Source organism: Hylobates moloch, unplaced genomic scaffold (assembly GCF_009828535.3).
Source record: "Hylobates moloch isolate HMO894 unplaced genomic scaffold, HMol_V3 SCAFFOLD_18, whole genome shotgun sequence".
Taxonomy (NCBI): Eukaryota; Metazoa; Chordata; class Mammalia; order Primates; family Hylobatidae; genus Hylobates; species Hylobates moloch.
Window position 1 is genome coordinate 58,265,876 of NW_026652293.1, and position 21,406 is coordinate 58,287,281.

Sequence of the window (21,406 nt, forward strand, 5' to 3'; positions counted from 1 at the left end):
AAACTACAATGAGATACCATCTCACTCCTGCAAGAATGGCCATAATTAAAAATTTAAAAAATAGATGTTGGCGTAGACGTGGTGAAAAGGGAACACTTCTGCACTGCTGGTGGGAATGTAAACTAGTACAACCACTATGGAAAACAGTATGGAAGCCAGGCACAGTGGCTCACCCGTGTAATCCTAGCACTTTGGGAGGCTGAGATGGGTGGATCACCTGAGGTCAGGAGTTTGAGACCAGCCTGGCCAACATGGCGAAACCCCATCTCTACTAAAAATACAAAAATTAGCCACACATGGTGGCTTGTGCCTGTAGTCCCAGCTTCTTGGGTGGCTGAGGCAGGAGAATCATTTTAACCTAGGAGGCAGAGGTTGCAGCAAGCCAAGATTGCACTACTGCATTCTAGCCTGGGCAAGACAGTGAGACTCCATCTCAAAAAAAAAGAAAAGAAAAAAGGAAGAAAAGAGTATGGAGATTGCTGAAAGAACTAACAGTAGAACTACCATTTGATCTAGCAATCCAACTACTGGGTATCTCCAAAAGAAAAGTCATTTTATGAAAAAGACACATGTGCATGCATGTTTCTTGCACAATTCACAATTGCAAAATATGGAACCAACCTAAATGCCTATCAACTAACCCAGTGTATAAAGAAAATGTGGTGTATATATATATACCATGGAATACTACTCAGCCATGAAACAGAATGAAATAATGACCTTTGCAGCAACTTGGATGGAGCTAGAGGCCATTATTCTAAGTGAAGTAACTCAGGAATGGAAAATCAAATATCGTATATTCTCACTTATAAGTGGGAGCTAAGCTGGGAGGATGCAAAAGCATAAGAATGATATAACGGACTGGGCACTCTGGGAGAAAGGTAGCAGGGGGGTGAAGGATAAAAGACTACATATTGGGTACAGTATACACTGCTTGGGTGATGCGTGTACCAAAATCCCAGAAATCACTAAAGAACTTATCCATGTAACCAAACACCACTTGTACCCCCCAAAACTACTGAAATAAAGAATTTTAAAAGTTTACATTAAATATATATATATATTTATAAGCTAGGAAGATTGTTCTGACTCTAGAAAGGGAGTGCAAACTGAAGGCAGGGCACTCTGTTACAGTCTTCCAGATGATATGGCATAGGAAACAGGTACACAGATGGGAGGAATTATTATCCCCAGTTAGCACTGCTCGTGCTCTTTCCTTGATGGGAGACACAAGGGGTGGAGAGGACTCCACAAATTCTTCTTTTCAAAATCTGGGACATCCCTAGGGAGCTGCCCCCGACCCCCAGGCAGGCTTCCTCCCAGTGCAGCTTCTCTTCCAGACCTGTCCCTCTTCCTCCTTATTCCCAAGGAAATGATAATCTGTGCCTCTTGCTTTCAGAGCCCATTTGTATGGAGTGGGTTTGGAGAGGTGGCTATGGCCCAAATAAATGATCTTGATAGCAGAAATTTTGAGTACCTTTGTTCATACTTTTGTGAGATCACAGTTTATTGTTTGTTTTGTTGTTTTATTTTGCCAAAGCATCCTGCTCCACCCAACACCAGAACGTGCATGACCCAACCACTATTCCTGTGACTCTGGGGGTTTTGTTCCCCCATATGCTCTAGCAGCAGCATTCCCCAGTTTGAGGTTGAAGCAGGACCACAAGGATGGGGATGGACATCACTGTGCCTCCTGGTGGCCACACCCTTCCCAACCCTCGACACATATACAAACACTGGTCCAGCTCCCTGGAATGTCCTTGCTTTCTCTGCCTGGGCAGAGAAACTGACTCATTAGAGAAGAAGCTTAGGAGTTAAGGGTGCACATTTGAGCTCCAACTGCATGGATTCTATTTCTGGCTGGGTCACATATTAGCTGTGTTAACATTGAGCGAGTTTCTTAACTTCTCTGTGCCTCTGGTTTCTCACCTACAAATGTGATTTTTAAAAAACCCAACGATTGATGGGTCACAGTGGCTCACGCCTGTAATCCCAGCACTTTGGGAGGCCAAGGTGGGTGGATCACTTGAGGTCAGGAGTTTGAGACCAGCCTGGCCAACATGGCGAAACGCCGTCTCTACTAAAAATACAAAAAATTAGCCAGGCATGGTGGCAGGCACCTGTAGTCCCAGCTACTGGAGGCTGAGTGGGGAGAATCTCTTGAACCCAGGAGGTGGGGGTTGCAGTGAGCTGAGATCGCAAAACTGCCCTCCAGCCTGGGTGACAGAGCAAGACTCCATCTCAAAAAACAAAACAAAACAAAAAAAACGATTTTTATCTCATGGCAGTGTGGTTAAGACAAACTGAGTTCCTAATCATAAAGCACTTAGGGTAATGCCCAATACAGAGCTGGCAATATGTGTTTGTTATTGCTATTTCAATCCCAGCTCTAAAGCCCCTTCCTCTGTGAGGTTCATCAGTGCCCTGGGATGAATGGCTTCTCTGTTATCTCTTACCATTTGTATAGAAATTAATCTGTCTATAGTAGTTCCTCTATCCACAGCTTTGCTTTCTGCAGTTTCAGTTACCCGCAGTCAACCACAGTCTGAAAATATTAGTGGAAAATTCCAGAAATGAACAATTCATAAATTTTAAATCGCACATCATTCTGAGCAGTATGATGAAATCTCATGCTGTCCTGCTCTGTCCTGGGCATCTCACTCCGTCCTGCCTGAAACATGAATCATTCCTTTGTCCAGTGTATCCAGCTGTCTCTACTCTCCACTGTTAATCACTTAGTAGCTGTCTCAGTTATCAGATTGACTGTCACTGTCTTGGGGTGTTTGTGGTCAAGTAACATTGTTAGCAATCAACAACAATCTTTCATTTTATTTTAAAGACTAAGATCTCATTCTTTCATAGGTTGACAAAGGGCTTAGAAAGACAAAGACATTTCAGTACTTCATTTTTTTTCCATTAAAACTTTGGCCTTACTTGTGGCATTTTCTTGCTGCAAATCCTATAAAATATTTAGTTTCCTAAGCACCTTGAAATGGAATCCTCATAAAGGAACTTCCGCCTGGAAATGTCAGGCATAATTTATTAACTCCTGTTTTTTGCACATTGATTGTGATAGTACTGCAAATTCTGCAGCTCTGATTAGGAATGGACTGCAAATACAATATACATATTGAAATAGACCAATTGCTTTCAAGGTAGAGGTAGAGGAAGTGGCTTGGAATGACTTTCAACTTTAGCGAATATGAGATCTGATGCACAGGATAATTTCAGCTCTCCAGGGCCTTAGCTGTTCCCTCTCTCTGGTGTCCACCTGGCTAATGCCTTCACTCCTTGTAGGACTTTGCTCAAATCTAACATTATTTCACCTACAACCTATTTCATCCTCCTCAGGCACTCCTGAGCTTCCCCCCACCCCCCACTTATGCTTTCTACTTTTTCTTTTTTTCCAAACCATTTTAATACCTTCTATAGTCTACATAATTTATCTCCTTATGTTTATTATCTGTCTCACCCCACTAGAATGTAAGCTCATGAGGGCAAGAACTTTTTGTTTTGTTTCAGGATGTAGCCCAAGTGTCTAGAGCATTTCCTGGCATGCAGTAGGTGCCCAATAAATATTGGTTGTATCAAAAGAAAAACTTATAACTAATTTAAAGATCAAATTGGCTTTTATTTGTGATTTCAGAATCAGGCGACACCTCATTCTGAGACAGCCAGGTTAAAAGGGCTCCCCGGAGAATCTCCAGCCGGTTTGCACACTGGGAAGATGGGGTGGAGCCTCCGGAAGTTTGCGCAGTTTGCAGGGCGAGGAGCCTGGCCTCTGCTGTTTCTGGGTGGTAACCAGGAATTCAATCTGTGAGGTGGGAAGCCTGCTAGCAGGATTCTCGCATTGCTGAGATTCCTTGTTTCCTTTTTTTCCTTTTCACCCAATAAACCCTGCCCTTCTCACCCTTCAAAGTGTCTGCGAGCCTAACCTTTCCTGGTCATGTGACAAGAACCCAGTTTTTCCTACAACAATTCTATAAAATAGAATGAATTTCCAATGAGCTGAGCAGAGGATGTTGGCTTTATAGAGACACAAGGGCTGAAGAAAGCAGACTGGTCATTTGAAAGTTACTTTCCATTTAGAATTAAAACAGAGGGGACTTTATTATACTGACACATATTGACCGGAATCTCCTGGTTTTCTTTGGGAAACTGGCCTGTTTCAAGGTTCAGTTTGATTAAATGACACAGCACAAGTGACTCCATTCTGGTTTGGTTTGGTCTGCCAGTGCCTAGTGCAGGAGATAATCTAAAACACTGGCCTACGGTATTCGGTATTAGTTTGTTCTCACACTACTATAAAGACATACCTAAGACTGGGTAATTTATGGAGAAAAGAAGTTTAATTGACTCACAGTTCTGCAGGCTGTGCAGGAGGCATAGCTGGGGAGGCCTCGGGAAACTTACAATGATGGTAGAAGGGGAAGAGGAAGCAGGCACAATCTTCACATGGTAGAGCTGGAGAAAGAGAAGGGGTCTCTTTGAGACAGGGTCTTACTCTGTTGCCCAGGCTGGAGTGTAGTGGCATGACCTTAGCCCACTGCAACTTCTGCTTCCTGGGAGCAATTCTCCAGCCTCACCCTCCCAAGTAGCTGAGACTACAAGCGCGTGCTACCACACCCAGCTAATTTTTATATTTTTTTGTAGGGCCGAGGTTTTGCCATGTTGCCTAGGCTGGTCTCGAATTCCTGAGCTCAAAGTGATTTGCCTGCCTTGGTCTCCCAAAGTGTTGGGATTATGGGCATGAGCCACTGTGCCTGGCCAGTGCTACACACTTTTAAACAACCAGATCTCATGAGAAGTCAGTCACTACCATGAGAACAGCAAAGGGGAAATCCACTCCCATGGTCCAATCACCACCCACCAGGTCCCTCCCACCACACTGGGGATTACAATTCAACACGAGATTTGGGTGGAGACACAGACACAAACCATAGCACCTCCCATAAATTTTGTCTAACAATTCCCCTTTTTGGTCACTCTCACCTAGACCATTAGTGCTATTCTCAGTTATCATCACTTTGGGTTTCTGGTCTGAAAACATTATTTATAGGTTACAGTGTCCTCATTAACATACTTTTTTGGAGTTTTCTCAGAGCAAAGATAAATATCTAAGAGGGAAAAGCCACAGGGTTGGGTAGTGTAATGTTTTCACAATGTTTCTTTAATGCACAGAAATTTTCTTGAGGCTGGCATGTGCCCTAGTGTCCCAGAACTAACCCTTGCTATGACTCAGCTTATCCTAACACAGGAGACTTATTTTTAGGTGGCAAGTGCTCTAAGTGATGTGTAGGTGCCTAACACTTGCCCAGCAGTCAAGTTGTGGCTTTGGCTCTGAGATCCCTTGATCAACATAGCCAATGATTTCTTCCTACATGGGCACACAAGAAAAATAAGAGGAAAGAAGCGAAATCGCTCAGAATTTCTGAGAGCCAGAGTTGCATACCTCCTGTAGTAACACACACTTTCTGCAACTGCTGTCAGTTACCTTTAAAACTGCAGCTCTTGCCAGTGACTCATAAGTCACCACAAATCCCAAAAGGTCATGTGCTCTCTCAGTACAAACTAACCCTGGATTTGAAAACCAAAAAGATTGGAGAATTTGGGGGGAGGGAGGCAATGCAAAAAAAATAAAAAAATAAAAAGCGAATGCAACCCTAGAAAAACTTATTTACAACCCTTGGGGCTCAGTGAGGAAGGCAGGGGACCTGAAAAGGGGTCAGCAGTGCCTCTCCTGCACTCCCCAAGGGGGCTCAGGAATCATCAGCAGTCTCCCATGGTTCCTTTTGTGGTTGCCCAAAATGGTCAAAAGACAAAATTATAACAAATTTAGCTTAAAGAGATAATTGACTTTTTAATTGTTTTTGAGATGGAGTCTCACTCTGTCGCCCAGGCTGGAGTGCAGTGGCACAATCTCGGGTCACTGCAATCTCTGCCTCCCAGGTTCAAGTGATTCTCCTGCATTAGCTTCTGTAGTAGCTGGGACTACAGGCATGCACCACTATGCCTGGCTAACTTTTGTGTTTTTAGTAGAGATGGGCTTTCACCATGTTGACCAGGGTGATCTTGAACTCCTGACCTCAAGTGATTTACCTGCCTCGGCCTCCCAAAGTTCTGGGATTACAGGTGTGAGCCACTGCGCCCGGCCAGCTTTTATTTGTGATTCTAGAATTGGGCAACACCTCATTTTAGAAAATAGAATGAGTTCAAGGAGCTGAGCATATGAATGTGACTTTACAATAGACAGAAAAGGGCTGAAGAAGGCAGAAAGATTGAACAAAGAGCAGATCTGTTGTTTCAAAGTTACTTTCTTTAAAAGGACAAAACAGAGGGGATTTCTTTATCACGCTGTCTGGTTGACTGAAATCTCCTATATTTTTGGAAAACTGGCCCCTTTCAAAGTTCAGTTAGATTATGTGACACTTGGCAAAAATAACTCATTCTGATTTGGTCTGGTCTGCTGAGGCCTCATGTCAGAGGCTACGACAAAACAGTGACCTCCCATAAAATTTGTTGAATAATTATATCAACTGCCAGGTCCCCAGCAACTGCCAGTATTACCTACTAATAAGGCAAAGCTGAGTTTATTGCTCACTGTAGTGAAGGAGGGCACCTTGACCGAGCTTGCATAGGGTCTGGAAGGGAGAAAGAAAGACAAATTTATTGAGAACTTGAAGTTTGGTTTAAGGCAAGTCTTTCAATGGAGGGAGGAAAGCTGTTGATAAGGTTTTAATATCTTTATCTGTTTCTATTATCCTGCATGAAAACATAAGGATTCTGATATAGCGAAAGAATAACTCCCCTAGGTTCTAAACTGGAATAGACTCCTGTTACAAAAGACAGATCAAATAAGAGGAAAACAAACAGAAGTGTATTAACATGTATTTTTCATATATACATGGGAGACACCCAGAGAATGAGTAGTTTTCAAAGAGGTACATTAGAATTCCAGTTCAAACAGTACATTTTTAGGATGTGACAAGACAAAGGAAAAGGACTTTGAGTCTCTAAGAGCAGCAACTTGGAGGAAGGAAATGAGTGGCAATAAAGGCCAGTAAGTAAAGCTTGTTAATGTAGATTCTTCTGGTATCATCTCTAGGCCAATAAGGGTCTGAAGTTGTCTTCGGTGGTTAATATTTTTGCTCTTCCCAGTAGAAGGTGGGGCAGGATACCTTTTGTTTTTGTAAATCTATGTCCTGCTTTTAGGCAAATAGAGGGAGGGCAGAGAGCTTTCTTGCATCTGCTGCTTGTTCATTGCCTTCAGCTCAACAATCCTTCATATTTTCCTATGGCATATTTCTGGTCTCCCACACTGGATCAAGGAAAATTATTATTATTTATTATAGCTGTAACTGCTGCAGTTCCCCACACCCCAGTTCTTCCCTCTTCTGAGGTGATGTGATGAGGGCCAGATGGCTGGGCTCTGTGTATAAAGGGGTCTTCTTGTACTACAAGGAAGGAACCCTGAAATTATCCATCTGGCAGTTTACATAGGACGGCTTGCCCAGCAGCTTTTCTGAGAGAGAAAAAAAAATCCCTGCTATAAAGAAAATCTCCTTGGAAAGAGAAGGGGAAGAGCCCTTTGGAATGTAAATACATATCTCTGGGGAAAGATAAGACAAGCTTGGCAGAGTTTACAACCTTGGAATGGCTCCATGTCTGGGTTTTATTCTCCTTTGAATCTGGTTCTTACTCTCCTTTGAAACGTAAACACATACCTCCATGGAAGTACCTCCAGGGAGATAAATCTTTCAGGAGTCCTCCGGTGATCCAATTACCCTTTAACTTCCAATATTCGTCCTTTAACCCAGATTCCAGTAAAATTTACTCAAGAAGAAGCCTAACAATGCAGAAACATGAAAATGTTTACTTCCTGACATGACCTTGATTAGGACTGGATAAGGATCATGATCTAACAGTTATGGAAATAAATGAAGGCCACTCAAGGGAGAAGAGGTAAAGCCTATTTATTTGGAGCTTACTATAGCAAGGAAATCAGCCACCATCACTTGCAGTTAGCATTGACTCAAAGGAAGGCAGAGGAGTGGGAATGCTTTATACTGGGAAAAAGGGCATTCATGCATGCCCTGATTGGAGGCTGTTGGCAATGGAAGGTTAAAGGCAGATTGATCAAAATTGAGGCATTTGATGATCAAAATTGGGGCATTCTATTGATTGGTTAGGGGTGCATATTCGGCTTTCTCCAGTTGGTCCTAAGTTGGAAGCAGGGACAAAAATGAGGTAAGTTGGCAGTTATTAATAAGTCCTGGCTGTTTTGGGGTCAATTGTGACAGGGTTATTTTTTGGCTCCTTGGACTGTTTGTAGAGCTAGTGGTCTGATTTCTTATACATATGTATTAGTCTGTTCTCATACTGCTAATAAAGACATACCCAGGACTAGGTAATTTATAAAGAAAAAAGAGATTTAATGGACTCACAGTCATGGCAGAAGGTGAAAGAGGAGCAAAGGCATGTCTTACATGGTGGCAGGCAAGAAAGCGTGTGCAGGGTGTAAAGTCCTCTGAGCTGGCTGCACCATGGTGAAACCATCGTGACATTCCCCCGCCCTTGTGATAATGTGCTCTGTGATATTCCCACTCCTTGTGAATGTACTTTGTAACATCCTCCCTGCCCCTGTGACATACAACCTCCCCTGCCCTTGTGATAATGTGCTCTGTGATATTCCCACTCCTTGTGAATGTACTTTGTAACATCCTCCCTGCCCCTGTGACATACACCCTCCCCTGCCCTTGTGAATGTACTTTGTAACATCCTCTCCACCCCTGTGAATGTATTTTGTAACATCCTCCCCCACCACCTTGTGAATGTACTTTGTAACATCCTCTCTGCCCTTGAGAATGTACTTTGTAACATCCATCCCCCTGCCCGCAAAAAATTGCTCCTAACTCTACCACCTACCCCAAACCTATAAGAACCAATGATAATCCCACCACTCTTCATTGACTCCTTTCTCAGACTCAGCCCACTTGCACCCAAGTGAATAAACAGCCTTGCTGCTTACACTAAGCCTGCTCAGGTGGTCTCTTATACAGATGTGCGTAACATTTGGTGCTGAAACCCCAGACAGGGGAACTCCTTTGGAAGAGCGGTCCCGTCCTCACACTCCCTCCATGAGGAGATCCACCAACGACCTCAGGTCATCAGACCAGCCAGCCCAAGGACCATCTCACCAATTTCAAATTGGTAAGCAGTTTTTCACACTCAGGTAAGTGGTTTTTTCACTCTCTACCTAACCTCTCTCACTTCCCTTCAATCTCTCTCCTTTCAACTTCAGTTTCTCTCCCTTCTTGGTAGAGACAAAAAGCAGACACACTTTATCCATGCATTCAAAAACTCCGACGTCAGTCACGGACTTGGGAAGACAGTCTTCCCTTGGTGTCTGATCTCCGTGGGGACGCCTGCCTTGATCATTCACACACATTCCCTTGTTGGCAGGTCAATTGCGGGGATGCCTGCTTTGGCTGCTCACCCACATTACAGCCCAGGACTCAGTCAGGAATGCCTACCAAAGCCTGGTAGCTGCCCACCTCCATTTCTCCGTGTCTCTACCTTCCTCTTTAAACTTACCTTCTCCCCTATGGGCAACCTTCTGCCATCCATTCCTCCCTCTTCCCCCTTAGCCTGCATTCTTAAAACCCTAAAACCCCTTCAACTAACACCTGACCTAAAACCTAAATGTCTTATTTTTTTCTGTAATACTGCTTGGCCCCAATACAAATTCAACAATAGTTCCAAGTGGCCAGAGAATGGCACTTTTGATTTATCTATCCTATAAGACCTAGATAATTTTTGTCTAAAATTGAGCAAATGGTCTGAGGTGCCTTACGTCCAGGCATTTTTTACACTTTGCTCCCTCCCTAGTCTCTGCTCCAAATGCCACTCATCCCAGATTTTCCTTCTTTCTCTCCCATCTGCTCTTTCGGTCTCCACCCAAGCTCAGAGTCCTCTGAATCCTCCTTTTCCACTGACCCCTCTGACCTCTCTCCTCCTCCCCCAGCCACTCCTCACCAGGCTGAATCGGGCCCCAATTCTTCCACAGCCTCTGCTCCCCCACTGTATAACCCTTCTATTACCTCCCCTCCTCACACCCAGTCTGGCTTACAGTTTCGTTCCACGACTAGCTCTCCCCCACCTGCCCAAGAATTTCCTCTTAGATTGGTGGCTGGAGCTGAAGGCATAGTCAGGGTACATGTGCCTTTTTCTCTGTCAGACCTTTCCCAAATCAGCCAGCATTTAGGTTCTTTCTCATCAGACCCCACTAAATATATACAGGAATTCCAATATCTAACTCAGTCCTACAATTTAACCTGGAGTGACTTAAATGACACCCTGACCTCTACCCTCTTCCCAGATAAATGAGAAAGAGTTTATTTTCTAGCCCAGTCCTATGCAGACACCTGCCGGCTTCATGAGCCAGGCCTCCAAGAGGGCACCAGAGCAGTTCCCCAAGAGGATCCCCATTGGCAATGCCAGATGGATTCCCCAGGTATAGCTAGGTGAGATTACATGGTCTCCTGCCTAGTCGAGGGGCTCAAAAAGGCAGCATACAAAGCTTTTAATTATGACAAGTTAAAGGAAACTACCCAAGGTAAAGATGAAAACCCAGCCTAATTCATGGCCCGCTTAGCAGCTACCCTTAGATGCTTTACAGCCCTAGACACAGAGGGGCCAGAAGGATCCCTTATCCTTAATATGCATTTTATCACCCAATCCACTCCTGACGTTAGAAAAAAACTCCAAAAGTTGCATTCTGGCCCTCAAACCCCACAACAGGATTTAATCAACCTCACCTTCAAGGTGTTCAATAACACAGAAGAAGCTGCCAAGCGGCAATGTATCTCTGAGTTACAGCCACTTGCCTCTGCTGTGAGACAATCCACAACCACATCTCCAGCATACAAAACCTTCAGAACATCCAAGCCACAGCTCCCAGGGGCTACTTCAAAACCTCCTCGTGGACCTTGCTTCAAATGCCAAAAGTCTGGCTACTGGGCCTCAGAATGCCCACAGCCCGGGATTCCTCCTAAGCCGTGCCTTGTCTGTGCAGGCCCCCACTGGAAGTTGGATGTCCGACTCACATCGCTGCCACTCCTAAAGCTCCTGGAGCTCAAATCCAATGTTCCTTGGCCAACTCCTTCCCAGATCTCCTCAGCTTAGCGGCTGAAGACTGACACTGCCTGATCGCCTCAGAAGCCCCCTGGACCATCACAGATGTTGAGCTTCAGATAACTCTTACAGTGGAGGGTAAGTCCAACCCCTGTTTAATCAATACGAGGGCTACCCACTCCACATTACCTTCTTTTCAAGGGCCCATTTCCCTTGCCTCCATAACTAGTGTGGGTATTGACGGCCATGCTTCTAGACCCCTTAAAACTCCCCAACTCTGATGCCAACTTGGACAACACTCTTTTATGCACTGCTTTTTAGTTATCCCCACCTGCCCAGTTCCCTTGTTAGGCTGAGCCATTTTAACTGAATTATCTGCTTCCCTGACTATTCCTGGACTACAGCCACACCTCATTGCTGCCCTTTTGCCCAATCCAATGCCTCTTTTGAATCCTCCTCTCGTGTCCTCCTACCTTAATCCACAAGTATAGGACACCTCTACTCCCTCCTTGGTGGCCGATCAGGCACCCCTTATCCCATTAAAACCTAATCACCCTCACCCTGCTCAATGCCAGCACCCCATCCCACAATAGGCTTTAAGAGGAATAAAGCCTGTTATCACTCGCCTGTTACAGCATGGCCTTTTAAAGCCTACAAATTCTCCTTACAACTCCCTTATCCTACCTGTCCAGAAACTGGACAAATCTTACAGGTTGGTTCAGAATCTTCACCTTGTTAACCAAATTATCTTACCTATCCATCCTGTGGTGCTAAACCCATATACTCTCCTATCCTCAATACCTCCCTCCATAACTCATTATTCCATCTTCGATCTCAAAGAAGCTCTCTCCACTATTCCTTTGCACCCCTCATCCAAACCTATTTTCGCTTTCACATGGACTGACCCTGACACCCACCAATCTCAGCAACTCACCTGGACTGTACTGCCACAAGTCTTCAGAGACAGCCCCCATTACTTTAGTCAAGCTCTTTCTCATGATCTACTTTCTTTCCATCCATCTGTTACTCACCTTATTCAATGTATGGACGACCTTCTCTGCAGCCCCTCTTATGAATCTTCCCAACAGGATACCCTCCTGCTCCTTCAACATCTATTCTCAAAAGGGTATTGCGTATCCCCTTCTAAAGCCCAAATTTCTTCCACATCCATTACCTATCTCGGCATAGTCCTTCATCAAAACACACGTGATCTCCCTGCTAACCATGTCCAGCTAATCTCCAAAACCCTAACCCCTTCTACAAAGCAACAACTCCTTTTCTTCCTAGGCATGGTTGGATACTTTCACCTTTGGATACCAGGTTTTGCCATCCTAACTAAACCACTACATAAACTCACAAAGGAAAACCTGACTGACTCCATAGACCCTAAGTCCTTTCCCCACTCTTCTTTTCATTCCTTAAAGACGTCCTAGAAACAGCTCCCACATTAACATTCCCCAACTCGTCCCAATCCTTCTTCTTACATACGGCTGAAATACATGGCTGTGTGGTCGGAGTTCTTACACAGGAACCAGGCCCGCGACCTGTAGCCTTCCTATCCAAACAACTTAACTTCACAGTTCTAGGCTGGCCCTCATGTCTACGTGAGGCGGCAGCCACCACTTCAATACTTCTAGAGGCCCTCAAGGTCACAAACCATGTCCCACTTACTCTCTACATCTCTCATAACTTTCAAAATCTATTTTCCTCCTCACACTTGGTGCATATACTTTCTGCCCCCCGACTCCTCCAACTTTACTTACTATTCATTGAAACTCCCTACGTCACCATGCTGTTATATGGGCAGAAAGAGGTTTTGTCAGTACACAAGTGTCCTCCATCATCAACGATTCCTTAATAAAAATCCTCCTTAAGGCTGCTCTACTGCCCAAGGAAGCCAGAGTCATTCACTGCAAGGGGCCTCAGAGGTCACCAAATCCCATTGCTCAAGGCAATGCTTATGCTGATAATGCAACAAAAGAAGCAGCTAATATTCCCACATCTGTCCCTCACGGCCAGTTCTCCCACTGAAACTATTATCTATCAGTCCCTTCCTACTCAAGGCAAATGGTTCTTGGGTCAAGGAAAATTCCTCCTTCCTGCTTCACAGGCTCATTCTATCTTATCTTCCTTTCATAACCTCTTTCATGTGAGTTACAAGCCAATGGCCTGTCTCTTCGAACCTCTCATTTCTTTTCCATCATGGAAATCCATCCTCAAGGAAATTACTTCTCAGTGTTCCATCTGCTACTCTACCATCCCTCAGGGATATCTCAGGCCCCCTTCCTTTCCTGTACATCAAGCTTGAGGATTTGCCCCCCACCCAAGACTGGTAGGTTGACTTTACCCATATGCACCAAGTCAAAAAACTAAGATACCTTTTGGTCTGGGTAGATACATTCACTGGATGGGAACAGGCCTTTCCCACAGGGTCTGAGAAGGCCACTGCAGTCACTTCTTCCCTTCTGTCAGACATAATTCCTCGGTTTGGCCTTCCCACCTCTATACAGTGCAATAACGGACCGGCCTTCATTAGGTCATTCAAGCAGTCTCCCAGGCCCTTGGCATCCAGTGGAACCCTCATGCCCCTTACTGTCCTCAATCTTCAGGAAAGGAGGAAAGAACTAATGGTCTTTTAAAAACACACCTCACCAAGCTCAGCCTCCAACTTAAAAAAGACTGGAGAGTATTTTTACCATTTGCCCTCCTTAGAATTAGAGCCTGTCCTCGAGAAGCTACAGGGTATAGTCCATTTGAACTTTTATATGGATGTACCTTCTTGTTGGGCCCTAACCTTGTGCCAGACATCAGCCCTCTAGGCAACTATCTTCCAGTCCTCCAGCAGGCTAGACAGGAAATTCGCCAGGCTGCTAATCTTCTCTTGCCTACTCCAGATTCCCAGCCATATGAAGACACCCTTGCTGGATGATCAGTTCTTGTTAAGAATCTGACCCCTCAAACTCTACAACCTCGATGGACTGGACCCTACTTAGTCATTATAGTACCCCAATTGCCATCTGCCTGCAGGACCCTCCCTATTGGGTTCACCATTCCAGAATAAAGCTGTGTCCGTCGGACAGCCAGCCTGATCTCTCCTCTTCCTCCTGGAAGCTGCAAGTACTCTCCCCTACTTCCCTTAAACTCACTTGCATTTCTGAAGAACAGTAATAACCCTTATGAGCCTAATACATCCCTTCATTCTATTAGGTCTATTCGTCCTTACCCTACTTTTTGCAATAGGGCTTTATGCAGTCACCCCCACTACTTGGACTGCACCCCAAAAACTTGTCATCCCTACTATCTTCTGTCTAGTCATACTCCTATTCACCATTCTCAACTACTCACAAATGCCTTGCCCTTGTTTACACTGCCGGTTTACACTTTTCCTCCAGACCATCATAACTGATATCTCCTGGTTTTACCTCAAACCACCACCCTTAACTCTCTCTTGGAGTGGATAGAAGATCTTCAATGGCAAGATACACTCCAATTCTTCTATCCTGATGAAGTGCTTTTTTTTTACTTTTCTACTCACTCTTATCCTTGCCCCCATTCTCCAGTCACTCTCTACCTCTCTCTAGTTACCTCTAGCATACTATCAATCTCACCCACTCTCCTCACTGCCTCCAATCCTTCTCTAGCAAAGAATTGTTGGCTATGCATTTCCCTTTCTTCCTGCTCTTACACAGACATCCCCACTCTATAGGCCGACTGGGCTACCTCTCCTGTCTGCCTGCACCTCCGAACCTCCTTTAATAGCCCTATCTTTACACGCCTGAGGAAATTCTTTACTTTCTAGACAGATTTGGTGAGAACTCCCAAGACATTTCGCACCAACAAGCTGCCACGCTTCTCCGCATCTACTTACAGCACCTTTCTCCTTATGTCAATTTCACCTTCACCCCCCACATTTGGACCCCTCACCACACAAAAACCATCCCTGTGGCCGCTCCTTTATGCATCTCCCGACAACAGCCTACTGGAATCCCTTTAGTCAACCTTCCACCATCCAAATGTTCCTTTACTCTTCATCTCCAGAACCCAGCCACACACATTACCAAACAGATGGGAGCATTCCAACTTTGCATCACTGATAAGCCCTCTATCATTACTGACAAACTAAAAAACATTGGCAGTCACTATTGTTTAGGAAGACACCTACTCTGCATCTCACTCCATCCTTGGCTACCCTCCGTCTGCTTGTCTGACTCTCCTCCTGGCCCCTCCTCTTGCTTGCTTATACCCAGCCCCATGAATAGCAGTGAAAGGTTACTCATAGACACTATGTGCTCTCTCATACACCATAAGAACCAAACCTCTCCCTCTACGCAGTTGCACCATCAATCCCCATTACAACCTCTAACGGCTGCTGCCCTTGCTGGATCTCTAGGATTTTGGGTGCAGGACTCCTCTTTCAGTACACCCTCTCACCTTTTCACTTTATATTTCCAGTTCTGCCTGACACTAGGTCTCTTTACGTGGCTCTTCCACCTACATGTGCCTACCTGCCAACTGGACAGGCACATGTACTCTAGTCTTCCTTACACCCAAAATCCAGTTTGCAGATGGGAATGAACAACTGCCTGTCCCCCTCATGACACCAACACGACAAAAAAGAGTCATCCCACTAATCCCTTTACTTGTGGGTCTAGGACTTTCTACCTCCGCTGTTGCACTTGGAACTGGAATAGCAGGCATCTCAACCTCTGTCACAACATTCTGCAGCCTCTCTAATGACTTCTCTGCTAGCATTAGAGATACATCACAAACTTTAACTGTCCTCCAAGCCCAGGTTGACTCTTTAGCTTCAGTTATCCTCCAGAACCGCTGAGGCCTTGATTTACTCACTGCTGAAAAAGGAGGACTCTGTATATTTCTTAATGAAGAGTGTTGCTTTTACTTAAATCAATCTGGCCTGGTATATGATAACATCAAAAAACTCAAAGACCGCTCAAAAACTCACTAATCAGGCAACTAATTATGCTGGACCCACCTGGCCACTCTCTAACTGGGTATCCTGGCTTCTTCCAATCGTTAGTCCTCTAATGCCCATCTTCCTCCTTCTTTTATTCGGGCCTTGTGTCTTCTGATTAATCTCTGAATTCCTATGAAAGTGCATCCAGGCTATCACTAATCACTCTATATGACAAATGCTGCTTTTAACAGCCCCACAATATCACTCGTTACCCCAAAATCTTCAGTCTAATCTCTCCCATTTTAGGTTCCCACACCGCCCCAATCCTGCTCAAAGCCACCCTGAGAAACGTCACCCTCACCCCTCCATACTGCCCCCAAAATTTTCACCCCAAGTTTCACTACTCTTTATTGTTTTATTTCTTCATTATTAATATAAAAAGACAAGAATGTAAGGTCCTCTGAGCTGGCCGTACCATGGTCAAGCCATTGTGACATTCCCCTACCCTTATGATAATGTACTTTGTGATATTCCCCATCCTTGTGAATGTACTTTGTAACATCCTTCCCACCCTTGAGAATGTACTTTGTAACATCCATCCCCTGCCTGCAAAAAATTGCTCCTAGTTCCACCGCCTACCCCAAACCTAAAAGAACCAATGATAATCCCACCACCCTTTGCTGACTCCTTTCTCAGACTCAGCCCACTTGCACCCAAGTGAATAAACAGCCTTGTTGCTCACACTAAGCCTGCTCAGGTGGTCTCTCATACAGACGCGCGTAACACAGGGGAACTACCCTTTTTAAAACCATCAGATCTCGTGAGAATTACTCACTATCATGAGAACAGCATGGGAAAACCCACCCCCATGATTCAGTTACCTCCCACTGGGTCCTTCCCACGACACGTGGAGATTATGGGAGCTATAATTCAAAATGAGATTTGGGTGGGGACACGGCCAAACCATGTCAACATCTAACTTGTAGATGGCAGTTTGGATTTCTAGGCTGCTTAATGTCATTAATAAGTCGATTTCCTCAGCTGGCTGCTACGGATTGTAGATCAGAGTTCTATTTTTATGTATGGTCTGGCCATTGTCTATTTTCCTATTCAGTCTCTCACAGTTTAGAGTTGGGGAAATAACAAGGCAAAGATTTTAAAGCAAGGAAGTTTTAGGACATAAGCTGTCTGTTGCTGTTCCCTATTGAAGAATTGATGAATCCTTTGTGAAGTTCCTAGAATGAACAATCAGGTTGTTTGCTTAAGTAAGACTATCCTGAAATGGTAAAGTTGTCCTAGTGAGGATAATAAAATAGTAATGCTGATGTAGACAGTATGGTAGGGGACAGAGGCAGAAAGACAGGCAGTTTTGGTTTTCAGTTGAGTGAACTGAAAGCATGGGGACAAGCATCTGTCTAGTTTAGCAGATTATTCCTCAGTGTTACTTCCTCTTCACTTCCACGTAGCTGTGCCTGATGCTGTAAGAAAGGTGGGAATATTCCTATTTTACATAAATGAAGATTCAGAGCTTAAATAAGTTGTCCAAGGTCACACTTGACTTGTAGTAAAGTCAGAATTCAAGCCCAATTCTGCAGGACTCCAAAGCCCCATGCTCTTTCCAGAATACCATCATGCTACCTTACATAAATTTAAATATTACCCAAATCACCTTTTCATTGTTGTGCATGTGTGTGAATGTGTATATTAAAATGTATGTTTTTGGGGGAAAGAAAAATAGTGAGATGGACCTTGGTGTGCCACAAAATAAATACTTTTTGAATTTAGGGTTTTTTTTTCTGAGTTTTTTTGGGAGTGAGCTCAATATTTAAACTTGTATTAGCCCTTATTTAAAATATTCTCTGTTCTAATAGAAGGCCCTTTTAGCTACTGAACTATAACATATATCTTCTTAATACATGCTTTCTGCCTTTTATTTAAGAACAATTGGTAAAAGTAGCTAGATTTAACTTCAAATAATTAAAAGTATGTAATTCTTGGGAATCATTTCAGATTTTGCAAGTACTATGCAGTTTTTAAGAACTATGGAAATAAAACTTCAGGCTGTGCCTAGATTTATAGTCTTCACAGTTTGTAGTCTATACTGCTGGCAGTTTAACTTAGCTGGCACACACTCCACAGAACATCATTTTATCTTTTAAAAACAATTACACTTATAATAAGTATTGTTATTACTTTCTTAGCCACGGCAGGAGAATGCAATGATCCAGCCTCCAGTTCGTCAACGTGAAATGCTGAGAATGCAGCCATGTTAGGCTGCCAGAATGGACTCCATGTTGCCTTCAGCTGAGCTAAACTCTGAAACGATGAGTAGGAAAAAACCTCAGGAAGAATATCATATTTGAGGAGAGGGAGTCCCCCCTAGAGGCCACACTTGTAATTTTCTTTTCTTCTTCACTGAGAGGTTATCAGCTTCATCAGTTGCACCCAAACCTGGCTGTACATTGGGATCACCTGGGGACCTTTGAAAATTTCTGATGCCCAGGCTGTACCCCAGACCAATTAAATCAGAAGCTCTGTGGGTGGGGGCTGGGTGCGGTGGCTCACGCCTGTAATCCCAGCACTTTGGGAGGCCAAGGCGGGTGGATCACCTGAGGTCAGCAGTCTGAGACCAGCCTGACCAACATGGAGAAACCCTGTCTCTACTAAAAATACAAAATTAGCCGGCTGTGGTGGCACATGCCTGTAATCCCAGCTACTCGGAAGGCTGAGGCAGGAGAATCACTTGAAACCAAGAGGCAGAGGTTGCGGTGAGCCGAGAACGTGTGCCATTGCACTCCAGCCTGGGCAACAAGAGTGAAACTCCATTTAAAAAAAAAAAAAAAAAGCAGCTCTGTGGGTGGGGCAGGCATTAGTAGCTTCTAAAGCTCCTATTAAAGGAAATATTATTCAATGATATTTGTTTAAGTATTCTAAAGAAGACCTCACTCAGGACCATCATGACAGGTGTAAGGACCACTGCAATGGAATTTTGCAGCGTGGAAGAGAGATTAGGCTCAACTTTGACTACAGCATGGGCAAGTGGAAATTTAAAGCCAAGGAGCAGGGTGAGGCCCATGGATGCAAAGTTACTAAGAGGAAATATCAGGAATAAAGGAGATTCTAGCTAAACCAGCTTAATAGGATTCTTGCTGAAGACGGGCCTGGATGTCTTCAACCAGTGGGATGGTGGAGGATGAGGAACCTAATCCAGTATTGAGGTTTGATCAGACATCAAGGGTGAAGGGATGACCTAGCAGGGATCTTTGCTAAAGCTGAATTGTATAAGTGCACAGATAGGCTTAGGAAGAGGTTCAGGAGTCTGACTAAAGTTTGGTCAGGCAAAGAATCTTTGTCACTCCCTAGATGATTCCAACTTGCAGTCAAGTTGAGGAACCAGTGAATGATAGCACATTGCAGGTGGGTTTCAGAAACTCCCTGAGAATCTCTAAGGGTAGCTCCAGATAATATCCTGGACAGAGGTGGACAATGGGGAGGCAATCATCGTGGATCTGGGCTATGAGGTGTCAGATGCTGGTAGCAGTCCTAAGTCTGCACATAGGGCTGGCTCGTGCTCTGGGATGTGGCTGCATGTAAGCATTGGACAAACTGACCACTACAGTACTCGACAGACACTGGATCCAAGCCTGCAGGTCCTAAGGACTAGTGGGGATTGGCCTTCTTTGGAATAACTGCTTCTGTAGTAGCTGGCAGAGCTGCAGGTTACTGCTTTATAAGAGTGAGCACTACCTTGCATCTCCATAACCCACATGTCAGGTTGGAGAGACCTGCCATCCAGGTTGGCCTTGGGCACCACCATCCACGTACCCAGCACTTCTGAGAAGTCCCGGCCAGGCTCTGCAGCCAGCTGTCCCCAGCTTCTGTGACCATGTTCAGGGAAGGAACCATATAGGCAGCTTACAGCTGAAGGTTTGCATTTGTCTACTTAGGAGCAAGGACACATAGCCACATGGCATGCAAGGCAGCTTTTTAATAGAAGCAGTACACCTCCTCAGTAGACACACATCCAGATGGGGCCACACCATACAGGTTCCACTAATGACTTAGATGCACTAGGCACCCCAGGCACATCAGGGAGAGAGATGTGGGAGCCTTGTCAGGGTAGCCTGGACTTTTAGATTTCCCCTCTTACTATGGTTGATGCGAAAGATCAAGTATTTACACACCACAGACCAATGGAGCATATTTGTTGTATCCAAATGGAATAGCATAATTGTTTTCAATCTGTACTATTCCACAACATTAAGACTTTTTTCTATTTTCTCAAAGTTTCAGCAGAAGTGTTACAAAAGAGGCCCCACAGAGCTGCCTTGCCCTTTCCACAAGGTGAAGATACAGCAAGAAGATGCAGTTTCTATGAACCAGGAAACAGGCTCCCACCAGACATCCAATCTGCGGTGCTTTGATCTTGCACTTCCCAGCCTCTAAGACTGTGAGAAATAAATTTCTTTTGTTTATATTCTACCTATTTTATGGTCTTCTGTTATGGCAACCTGAACAGACTAAGACAACCCTCGTGACCAAATTACCTCCCAAAGGCTCCACTTCCTAATATCATCACACTGGGGGGGTAGGATTTAAACATATGAATTTGGAGGGGACACAAACATTCAGTCCATAACAGATGAGAATGAGATTAGAAGGTTAGAGGAGGCAGTTGATCACAAACTATTTGAAACCATTTCTAGTATTTCGTGATTAAGAAACAGAAGCTATTTTAGAGATATAGTTTATGCCTCCACTATTCCCACTTTATAACTAGAGAAACATAGCTCTCCAGCAGCCACATGCCCAGAGTCACAAAGCGATTAGCAGTGTGCTGGGACTACAATACTCATCTCTTAGCTCCAAGCCTCATGCGCTTTTCATGCCACCAGACTGACTCATAGTAACCTGACTGTCATAGGAATACTACTTCTTTCAACTGGATTAAGAAAATAGTTAAGCAGATTCTAAATCAGCCTAGGATATTAAATCCAAACAGCCTGTGTGGAAATAAAGACCAACCACATGAGAACAGGAAGTGGATATGCATTCAGAGATTACTATAGTGAGGGAGTCATCCCTTGCATTTTGGCAGAGATTCAAAGGCAATCAGAGGAGTGGGAAAGCTTTATAGTAGGGAAAAAGAGAATTCATGTGTACCCTGATTGGAAGCTGTTGGCATGGGGAAGCTGCAGACAGACTAACTATAAATGAGGTATCCTATGTAATGCATATTTGACTTTTTCCGATAGTTCCTAAGTTGGAAGTAGAAAAATTAAAGAAGCTGTCAATTATTGAAGCAAGTGCTGGCCATTTGAGACCAATTGTTACAGGAGTTATTGTTTGGGTTCCTGG

The 21,406-nt window shown here is 44.3% G+C and overlaps 1 protein-coding gene across 1 annotated transcript in view; it reads right to left on the reverse strand.

Annotated features, from left to right (window-relative positions):
- LOC131381786 (uncharacterized) overlaps positions 1-21,406 on the reverse strand; it is a 68,379-nt gene that overhangs the window by 9,680 nt on the left and 37,293 nt on the right. The window contains exon 2 of the mRNA XM_058430502.1: positions 4,362-4,464. Coding sequence (XP_058286485.1) covers positions 4,362-4,464 — 103 coding nt within the window. The remainder of the gene's footprint in view (positions 1-4,361; positions 4,465-21,406) is intronic.